The sequence below is a fragment of the Sarcophilus harrisii genome, chromosome 4 (genome assembly GCF_902635505.1).
Source record: "Sarcophilus harrisii chromosome 4, mSarHar1.11, whole genome shotgun sequence".
Lineage (NCBI taxonomy): Eukaryota > Metazoa > Chordata > Mammalia > Dasyuromorphia > Dasyuridae > Sarcophilus > Sarcophilus harrisii.
The window spans coordinates 412,539,388-412,549,797 of record NC_045429.1 but is presented as its reverse complement, the minus strand read 5'-3'; the positions used below and the strand labels follow the sequence as shown (position 1 = coordinate 412,549,797).

Genomic DNA, 10,410 nt, shown 5'->3' with positions numbered 1-10,410 from the left:
ATGGACCTTAAAAGCTCTAACAAAAGCGGCAGACTAGCTGATGATGCTAATAGCAATAGGCCTTTATTTCCAGTTATGTTTTAATGTACACAAAAGAAGACAAAAGGTATAGACCTTTGAAGCATGTGAAGCAGGAAGGAAAGGGACATAAGGAAACAAGGGCAAAAGGAAAGAAGGCTTGAAGTCAAAGGATAAATCCATTTCTCACTTGCTGGAGAAGCACAAGAGGTAGTAGCAGGAAGGGGCTGCCCTTGGGCCTTGGAACATTTTCCTCATCATTTGATGTAGAAATGGCCAGGTTCTACCTTCCACACTATGGCTGCTCACAATTTGTGTGAGGGCATAGAAAGGGTGAGTTCTTGCTCAGGTAAGTCTGATTGATTGTTTTTTATCTTGGATGTTGCAGACAGGACCTGGTTGAAGACATCAGGGGGCATGGAAGTTTGCACTAAGAAAGTCTCCAGATATGGAGGAATCCAGAAAAGGGGCAGGATGGGGATGTTAGACAGGAGGAACATGTCTAGAGCAGAAGCATCTTGCTGTACACTCACCTAAATGAGGCTGTCAAAAATGAGGGGTTTTTTTTGCACATCAAAACTTATGACCTTTCTGGGATCTATCCTTAAATGTATATGTGGTCTTAACTGAGTGAGCATTACCTCCATTAGTATACATCAGAAAATGGCTTTGCCTTCTTATCTGAGGGGATTATCATCCATATTCTCCTATGGAACATCCATCAAGGATCTATTGTGGTCAGCTAGGTGGTGCAGTGGAGAGAGTACCAGCCCTGAAGTCAGGAGGACCTGAGTTCAAATCTAGTCTCAGACACTTAACATTTCTTAGTTGTATGACCCTGGGCAAGTCACTTAACCCCAATTGCCTCAGAGAGAAAAAAAAAGATCTCCTGAGGGTCCAAGAAGGAATTCATGGAAGTCTTGTATTTGGTGGGTACAGTGCTGGGAGCTGAGCTGTCACTCACTCTGTGACCAGCTCAGTTCCTTTGCCAGTCATATGCTTCCATTTGTGAGGAACTGGAGCTAACTCATCACACTCATCACTCTATGCAAGGCCATCTAGCTGGCCTTCAATTATAGTTGAACTTTATGCAGCTAGTGTATTTTATCAATATCAGAGAATTTGTTTTAGACTCTGTCTTGGTAATTCTATAAAATGTTTTGAAATAAGATTTAATCAACATGTTTTGATGAAGATGATAAGTTCTAGATATTTAAAAAATTATAAAGCACTCAAAAAAGGGTGTGGGTTAGGCATTTGGGCCTGTGCACTGTCCTGCAAGGGAGAAAATTTTATCTCTCTGCTATCTTCTCATATCCCCTTTCAACATGTCTTTCCTTCCTCCACTCTGTACTTTCAAAACCTCCCAGTTAGGGGTCACTTGGAATGAAGCTGATAAAAACTTACTTTAAGTTAACTATTAAAAATATTAGCTACTTGTAAGGATGGAATTATTTTTTTCAGAGGTTCTACTAATCCAAAAGAATGAAGCATTAATAATAAAATTCCTGCAAGGGCAAAGAAGCAGAGAATTCAAGAATCAGAATTTCCCAGCTAGAGAAGAATTTGAAATCATCCAGTTCAAATAAGGAAACAAAGCTGGAAAAGTAAATAAGAGGCCCGCATTAGATGGCATTTCAACTCTTACCAGTCTGTGAAATGAAGTGATTTTGTTCAAGGTCATCTAACTAACTAGTTATCAGAAAATGGGGGGTGGGGAGGATCAATGTTCTCAGATTCCCCCAAATCATATTTTGTAGGACAACACAGAATGTTGTTTATTTTTAATTATGTTACATTAATCAAACTCCTTCCTTCCTAAAAAACAACGGACCAGTAGGACTTGACACAAGTGTTTTTCCTTAGACAAAGGATTTAGTGTTGTAAGCCAAGTAAATGGCAACAGGGAAAAATCTGTGATTCTGAGACTTGTTCTCCAGGATGGGTTAGAAAGAGTGGATATTTGGGTGGTATTGGCAGAAACTATACGTTGGCAGAATTCAAGTTGCTGTATGTAAAGGAAGAATATTCTAGTGGAGAGAATGGGAAAGGAGGTTAAGAACTAATATTGGGGGGAAAGCTTTATTTTTGAAGAAGATTGGGTAAGGAAAAAAACAAAGCAACACCTTTATCATTTACATATCTCTCAATACAGTTGTTACCTGGAGATTTCTACTAGAGATGCTGTTGCACAGGGGAAAAACAGAAATGGCCCAACTTAATGTCACGTCAATACTTAATTTTCTGGTCAGATAGTATTAGCATCCCTAGCCAAAAAAAAGGGGTAGAGAATTAGTCCACTAAAGATTTGGCAATAAGGATTCTTCATGATCCCCATCAAATGGCAAAAAATGTGTTCTCTACAGGGAAGAGGCTTTCACATTGACCATGGGTGCTCCTTGGGGAAAAGAGGGGATTGTTGAAGAGCAGGAGAGGGGCCTAGATGTGTTTGAGAGGCAGCATGGGAAGAGGGTCTTGGAATAGATTAATTCCTAAAAGTCTATGTTCTTAAAGTCCACTGAACACCGGTATCTGCCATCTATGAATCTGGAGCACAGCAAATTCGGCAAGCAGGGGCAGGTATGGTGTTGGCGTTTCCCAAAGAAAGGGACCTTAGGAGAGAACAGAACAAATGGGAAGGTTAGAACACAGATTCTCAGGATACAAGAACATCAGGTATCTGTTAAATACTTACTATGTGCACAATTTATTTCAATCATGAAGTTGGACTCTTCTAGAAAGTCTTTAATCATTATCCTGATACCCTTCATCAGGGATGTCATTTTCATATTGGTTTAAGCCAAACATAGTTAATCAGATAATCTTGCAGCAAGAAGAATCACAGCAGACTTTGCAGGTGCACTTTCTTGATCCTTTCTGGCCTATGGGGGAATGGTTTGGGATATAGAATTTTAGCCTTCATGAAAGCTAACTGGGGCAGAGCGCTAGCTCTAGGAAGAATATTCCTTCATCCATTCTCAGCCCCCAATACTATTGTTTTAAATCCTAATGAAACCCCAAAACAAATGTGTGATTTAAAGAGAGTATAAAGAAGGTTGGAGGCAGAAAGTTCACCTAGGCCTGAGAGAATCTATCCAAATTCCACTGAGACCCAAATGCTCCAAAGAGATACCTTGCTTTGGGGTCTTGAGAGGTACAGTAATCTACATTGCACATTTTTCTGGGGGAGAAGTAGCAGTGGATGTCTCTGCTAGAGACTATGTCTGGTAAATAGAATTGCAAATTATAGACTCTCTTTAGAGGGAGATCTGGTAGTATCCAATAAAAAGCATAGAAATAATCTTACCTAATAATTCAATTATTGGAAATTAACTGAAAGTGTTATTGAAAGAGTAAAAAGTACAGAATTAATCTCACCTAATAATTCAATTATTGGAAATTAACTGAAAGTGTTATTGAAAGAATAAAAAGTACAGAATTAATCTTACCTCATAATTCAATTATTGGAAATTAACTGAAAGTGTTATTGAAAGAGTAAAAAGTATGGAATTAGTCTTACCTAATAATTCAATTGTTGGAAATAAACTCTGAAAGCATTATTGAAAGAGGGGGTAGAGGAGAGGAAAGGACATCTAAGGCAGCATAATATAGGAGAAAAGATGCTGGGTTTGAATCTTAACTCAGTAAACCCACTTATACTTTTGTGACCTTAGATTCAGTTCTGTTTGCCTGGATATCACACAGAATTACAAGATTTTTTTGTGTTAAGAACCAGCTTGCTAATGTGAGCAATGAGCCTTACACTTGGGATCTCTATCTCTGGACCGCCCATATCCTGAACAAGGGTATGTTTAGGACTAGGGCAATGGTATGGACATAAGATGAGGGGAGGGAGAGTAGAGAGTGGGGGGATTCAAGAATACTGAGAAATCTTCTCCTCTGCCTTTTCTTGGGGCTTTTCTGTCCCTTTGCCTTAGAGAAATAAATGATCTCCACAGAACTCTCAAGGGCACCTAATGACAATGTGGCTCTGCCCTGAGACTCCTGTGGGTATAAGAAAGAGTCAGGGGGAATGGGAGCCAGCGGGTGTCTTGAAATAGGAGCTCTCTACCTTGTGGCTGAGTGGGTGACATTCGTCTCCCTCCTGCCCCAGGGGGGTACACATGCGGAGTCCTCGGAGCCACAGACTGATGGCGCAGCAGGTGCCGGCTCCACACTGCAGATCTCTTTCACAGGCCTGGGGGAGAGGAGACAAGACCCAGCAACAGCCAGTTAGTCAGACTGAACAAACGGCAGTCATAGCAATAAATACGAGCATCAAAGTCTTGGGTGGGAAAGGGGAGGTAGAGGGAGGACCCTGAGAGCAGGAAGTAAAGGCTGGCAAGGGAAATTTGGCAGCTAGCAGAGCCTCTGTGCCATGAACTACTCTCCCAGGGAGTAGTCTGATATATGGTTGTTGACAAGTGGAGGAACTCTCACCCCAAGCGCTCAGTGAACGTATGTTTTTCTGATGGGAAGGGCTCAGCAATGGCTCATGCTATTGCAAACTGACCGATGACCTTGTGGCTTTGGAGGGGTGTTCTGACACTCTCCCAGTCTCCCTCTTGCTTTCAGTGGCCTTTGTGAGTATATCTAGGGTGCTCCATGACCCCTCTTGATAAGGGGACCTATCAATTCTCATGGCCATTTGTCCACAAGAAGAGTGAGTGATCTTACTCAGATTTGTTCTGTTTTGATTGTTCTGTGTTAAAAATCAAACATAACACAACCTGGCTGATTTCTAGAAACTGATTTTTTTAAGGGTTACATGAATAGCTCCTTAAAAATAATCTTGTACTAAATTGAAAGAGTTCTGTCATATTTACTCAAGTAGAGAAATCTAATTTAATTAGAATAGACATAACATTTTTAGCTCTTCTTCCTTACCCACTTCACTTTACACCTGCTCACAAGGGTCGTTGTGAAGATCAAATGAGATAATGTAAGTAGAATACCTAGCAAATCACTGTGCAAATACTAACTATAACAATTATTGTTGTTTTGTGTTTCCAGAGTCGTCTTCCTGTGTCTCTGAAGGATGGACAAAATTAAATGACTCAGGGATCACTTAGAATTACATATTATCTCCCACCACAAATTGCCTGAAACATTCTGGAGGAGGGAAACTTTCTTAGAAGAGAATTTAGGAAAACTAAGTCTCCATTTAACTAAGATTTTTCACTTCACAAACATGACTGTCCAAATACTGAATGTTAAGGAGAGAATTGAGACATATCCAGAGGCCTTTGGACACTGCCCCAATACTATACTTATCCTCCCATCACAGGCATAACCTTTGTCAGACAGCAAAAAATAAACCAAATACATCTAAATATTACTGTTAGATTGTTAAGGTAACTCATTTCTTCTTTTCTCCCAGAAGGACACTACAGTAAACGACTTTGCAGGGCTGATTGTCACAACTATATATCTGAATGCATGAAGAAAGAAGAGGGACCCGTAGAAAAAGACCAGTAGATTTGAGGATGAAGTTGAGAACCCCATACCTGTTTCCCCACTCTCAGGTACTAATCACTAAGTCATTCTTTCCATTTCTTCTTTCTTTTTTTTTTTCCAATCTCTTTGCCCTTTCTAAAAGATAACATTAAAAATGTACATTGGTTCTTTTTCCATCAAGAAAAATCTTCACTCTTTTTTTCCTGCTCCACAGTGACATACTCTTTCAAATGTTGTAAGACTCATACAGAAAGAGCAATACAAAGGACTTCAGCATATACATTAAATAGTGACATTAATTTTACTGCTTGTGTTTTCACAGAGGGCTAGTAGTGAATATGGGTTCTCCCTGTCTTCTTCTATCCTAGCAGGATTTAATGCTATACAAGGGAATGAAAGATCCTCTGCTGCGTAACTATCAACCATAATTCTCTTTTTTAAAGGTTTCATTTATGGTTTAGGTTTCAAAGGCACCCACTTGATTTTTATATACTTCTATTATTTTGAATGTAGTTATTTAGAAATTGACTTCTCTCCATGGGTATTACAACTAATCCACTTACAGGAATTGTTCAGAATTTCTCCATAGTTTCTCATCCCTTCTGTAATGTGTTGAGAAGCCAATAAAATTAATTCCCTTCTTGGACCTTTTGCCTTTTATCTAGACAACCCTGAGGTTAAATTTTCTTTTCTATTAAAACAAAAAACACAGCTACATCAATAAATCATGTTCACAAAATAATGGAATTTTCCCGCCAGGCTGCACATAGCGTGCCCAACTGACATTAACATGAAAACTAAGGCAAAACCCAGTATTTGGTATCATGGAAAATAAGATTTTAAACTGCTTTCCCCCTTTTTCCATTAGTGTTTTTGTTTTTCTGTACTTATAACCAGTTTCAGTTCCCCCAATTTTATTAGACTTGTGCAGGGAAGGAGAACAACATTAATAGGAAATGAAAAGTGCAAGGTTTGCAGGATTTCATTTTCTTAAGAAGAGTGAGAAGCCCAAGTTAAGTTTATTCCCCACTTTAAGCAAACCCAATATTCTATATAAAATGTCCAAATCTACAGTCAAAAGAAATTAAATCATGGTATTCACTTTTCATAATGATTCTCTGGTCTACTAAAGAATTTCTTTAAATAGCAAACTTTACTACTGTACTTAAGATTCAATTTACCTATATCTTTCAGGAGCATATATATAGATAAAAGAGCATATCAGAATAACCAATTGAACAATCTTCCAAAGTCCAAAAAGATTCTGTTGAATATTTCTGAAGTACCCTTCAAATGCTGAATTCCATTATTTTTTTTCTTTGATTTCCGTGTGATGCATCAAGCCAATAAAGCTAATTTCTTAGTACTTGATGCTAAATTTATATTGTTAGCAGAACATCTTTGATCCCCCCACCCTCATGGCCAAGAAAATGTTAGACTTACCCCAGTGATCACCGCACATTCTGAAATAGTTACTAAAAGGAATATAAGTGAGGCTTGGATGGCGGTTTTCATGGTTACTTGGAAAGCCAGCAGAAATTTTGTCTTCCAAAGTATTTCTTTCTCTCCCTCTCCTTCTCCAGCCAAAAAAGTCTGTAACCCCAAGCCCTCCCTTCTGCTACCCTTTATAAGATCAGATCCAGTTCTGCCTGCATATGTAATATCTCCACTCTTTTAGTCTCCATCACTGATGCTATTCAAATGATCTCAGAGCAAGCAGATGAGACCTGAATTCCTAATGATATCAAATAACCATCAAAACCAATAAAAATGAATAAATTAAGGGCTTTGACAGTCACTCTAACTCACCCAAGAACTCAGGGATTGAGTCATTTCACTCCTATCTTATCTTTTTTCCTTGGGGCATCATTTCATCCATCTTAGGGGAAAAGAGGAGCAGTCTGTTTGAATAAAATAGTATCACAGAGATTTCGTTTATCCATTCCTGCACTGTCATACATTACAATTTTCCCCCCTTCATTCAATAACCTTTTTTTTTTTTTTTTGACACTTACCAGTTGCTATGAGGGCTACAATGAAATTCAAAAGGAGTAGAATTCTGACCCTTGAGATGCTTTGGAGTCTCATTTAGATTTTTAGATAACGCAGATCAAAAGTAACAATATAAAATTTGGTATAATTAATAAAACAGACTCCAGGAATTAGGAGACCTGGCTCTCTGAGTTTGGGCTCTATTGCTTATTAGCTATATTTCCATGAGCATAGAACTGTATCTGTCTGGACCTCATTTTGTCCTTCTGTTATGGAGAGTGGGGCAAGATTGAAGCAACTCAACAAGAACAAACCATTTTGAAAGAAATCACCTGTAATTATTACCTAGTGAGGAGGTGGATGGAGGCTACATAGAAATGTTGTTTCTGTGTAAGGGATATTCTTCTAAGTAGGTGTCCCTAACTTTGGGATGGTCTTTACTTAAGTATTTGTTACTTCTTCATAGGAATTTTCTGAGAGTAATAGTTGTGAAGGAAGAACTTTCGGATAATGTGACCTGTCCAAGAGACATGCTCCTCCCCTCCTTTCTCAAGGTAGATAACAAGTGTTGGATCAGAGGCTGGAAGACCATCTGGTAAAAATGTTGTCAAAGAGACCATGTTAGAGGGAAGACAAAGTAGATGAATGCAATGTTTGGGAACTTACGTCCAAGTCTTTGGCCCCTATCTATACAGATTGCTTGCTTTCTCCTAATATAGGGGTTCTTGATTTGGGATCTATGAATTTGCTTTTTAAAAAGTATTGCATTTCAGTAGAATTGGTTTCCTTTCTAATCCTGTTTATTTTAAGTTATGTATTTCAAAACATTATTCTGAGAAGCAGTCCATAGGACCCACCAGACTGCCACAGGTCCATGAAACACAAAGTTAAGACACAAGATATTAAATAACCATCAAAACTAATAAAAATGAATAAATTAAGGGCTTTGACAGTCACTCTAACTCACCCAAGAACTCAGGGATTGAGTCATTCCACTCCCATCTTATCTGGGTAGGAAAAGACTTTCACTTTGTCATGGATTCCCACTTCTTCACAGCCCCCTTCTTGGTTCAGGATCTTTACTTAAGTTATAAGGTTTTATCCAAATGAAAAGAGAAGTCAGATTGTTCCTTCTGTTCTCCTTATTCCCAAGAATTTGCTAGACATTCCTATCTAGTATAGATTTTTTTTCTAATTAGAAAAGGATCCTCAACATGCCAGAAGCCTCTTTGGTTAATTAGTTTATTTGCTTCCCCTGTAAATAGGGGAAAGTGGCTTCCTCTAAGGGAGCTCAGCAGTGCCTTTTAAATGGCAGTTATGGCAGGCGTGTCTAGTACTTCAGTAAGGATTGGGAGCTCTTAGACACTTAGCCTGGCCGGGCTTCTCCTAGACTAATTACTCGTCATCAGTAAAGTTAGAAATAAGCACATGAGACCGCCGTGTAAATGAGGAGATGAAAGCCATAGCCTGGAACAGGGGAATCTGATACCAAGCCAGGATAGGGCTTCCTCCCCAGAGCAAGCCAGCAAGATTATCAGAATGCCAACTGAACAAGGAGGAGTTTTTATCCCTGGTTCACATTACTCCTCTCCAGGCACTCCATGTTCTCGCCAAGCCACACTATCAAGTTGCTCCTTGATTTCATCCTAAGTTTTTCTGCCTCTGGATATTGTGGACCAATGAGACACTTAACAAGTATTAAATGCCTACTGTCTGTCAGGAAGGCACCTGTGCTTGGAATCAATCAGTCTACAAATATTTATGAAGCATCTATTATGTGCCAGGAACTGTGTTTGACACAATATGGAGATATGTGAAAGAAGCTAATCTGACCAATTATCATTTCATCTTATCTTCACATCAACCCTTCAAGATCAGTGGAACAAATTCTGTCATTGCTATTTTACAAATAAGTAAACTGAAGGTCAGAATTAAAGTGACTGTCCAATGTCACAGTACCTGAGGTTGGATTTGAATCCAGATCTTTTGACTATAAAGCCAGTGTCCTTTGTACTGCGCAGTAATTCTAGATGTTGTTGATAGCCTTCTGCACTTTAACAGCCTCTCTGAAAGCTTTCCTTCCTTTATAATCTAGCTCATGTATTACTTCTTCCCTAAAACTGGTCTGGAATTGTGGCTATTTGTCCTTTTTTAAACTTCGAGAGGACATGACATTAGGGAGGTGATAGCATGACATGCAAGTGAGTTAGGCTGAAGTGAGGGAGGGCTGGACAAGGTCACCTTTCTTACTTTCCCCTCCAGAGCATTTGGGTCCAGTGGCCAGATCAAGACAACTGGAGATGTCCCTGGATGCAGTGGGAGACCTTGGCCTTTTGAAGCTTCAACAGGGCTCAGTTTGATGCCTCAAGTGCTACCCAGCCTTAATCACTGACACTCATCATTTACTGTTGGAATCTTTACAAAGTGTTAAGCCATTGGAGTTGATTTAATCTTAGAGTTTTGGGCCAGAACTTGAACTAGGTACTAAGTGGAACTTATGGAAACAATGGTTGTGTTCACACCTTTAGAGAGCTCATCACACCTTTGGGAGAGTTCAGGGCTAGTATGAGATCTGAATTCACACCTCTCTCAGGACCAGATAAATTGTATTGCTCTCTTAATGGCCTTTAATAAATTCTAAATAAATAAATTTAATAAATTCTAAAAAATTCTAGCCACAAGCACTGGGTATGGAGTAAGGCTTTGTTCTGGTTGTGCCGGGAGGTTCACCCACTCTATCACACTGTCTCCTTGATGAAGGACTGCTGTGGGTGCCTCTTTCGTAGCAAAAACTGATATTTCCAAGGGTTTTTGAGTGACTCTTTCAACCACATTGGATAAAGCCAGTTCAACTTCTCTCAAAGCCTCTAGAGCTTCTTTTGTAAAAGGTGTATATCCTATCAGGTCTTGTCCCAAGCTCCAAGAGCTCCCTCTATTTATATG

At 39.2% G+C, this 10,410-nt stretch overlaps 1 protein-coding gene across 1 annotated transcript; it reads right to left on the bottom strand.

The window, feature by feature from the left end:
- Window positions 1-836: 836 nt before the first annotated feature.
- PROK1 (prokineticin 1) lies at window positions 837-7,050 on the bottom strand. Its single transcript, XM_003769748.3, has 3 exons — window positions 6,919-7,050; window positions 4,091-4,216; window positions 837-2,630 (listed from the first exon to the last, which is right to left on the bottom strand). Exons 1-3 carry the CDS (start codon window positions 6,988-6,990, stop codon window positions 2,511-2,513), a joined length of 318 nt encoding a protein of 105 aa, XP_003769796.1. The 5' UTR covers window positions 6,991-7,050; the 3' UTR covers window positions 837-2,510.
- Between the last annotated feature and the right edge of the window lie 3,360 nt (window positions 7,051-10,410).

What these genes read in the sequence shown, in the direction of transcription:
- PROK1 (XM_003769748.3), bottom strand. Translation starts at nt 6,990, where the DNA reads ATGAAAACCGCCATCCAAGCCTCACTTATATTCCTTTTAGTAACTATT. An exon ending in AATGTGCGGTGATCACTGGG is followed by an intron (nt 4,217 to 6,918) that starts GTAAGTCTAACA and finishes CCTCTCCCCCAG; the next exon opens with GCCTGTGAAAGAGATCTGCA. An exon ending in GTCACCCACTCAGCCACAAG is followed by an intron (nt 2,631 to 4,090) that starts GTAGAGAGCTCC and finishes TTCTCTCCTAAG; the next exon opens with GTCCCTTTCTTTGGGAAACG.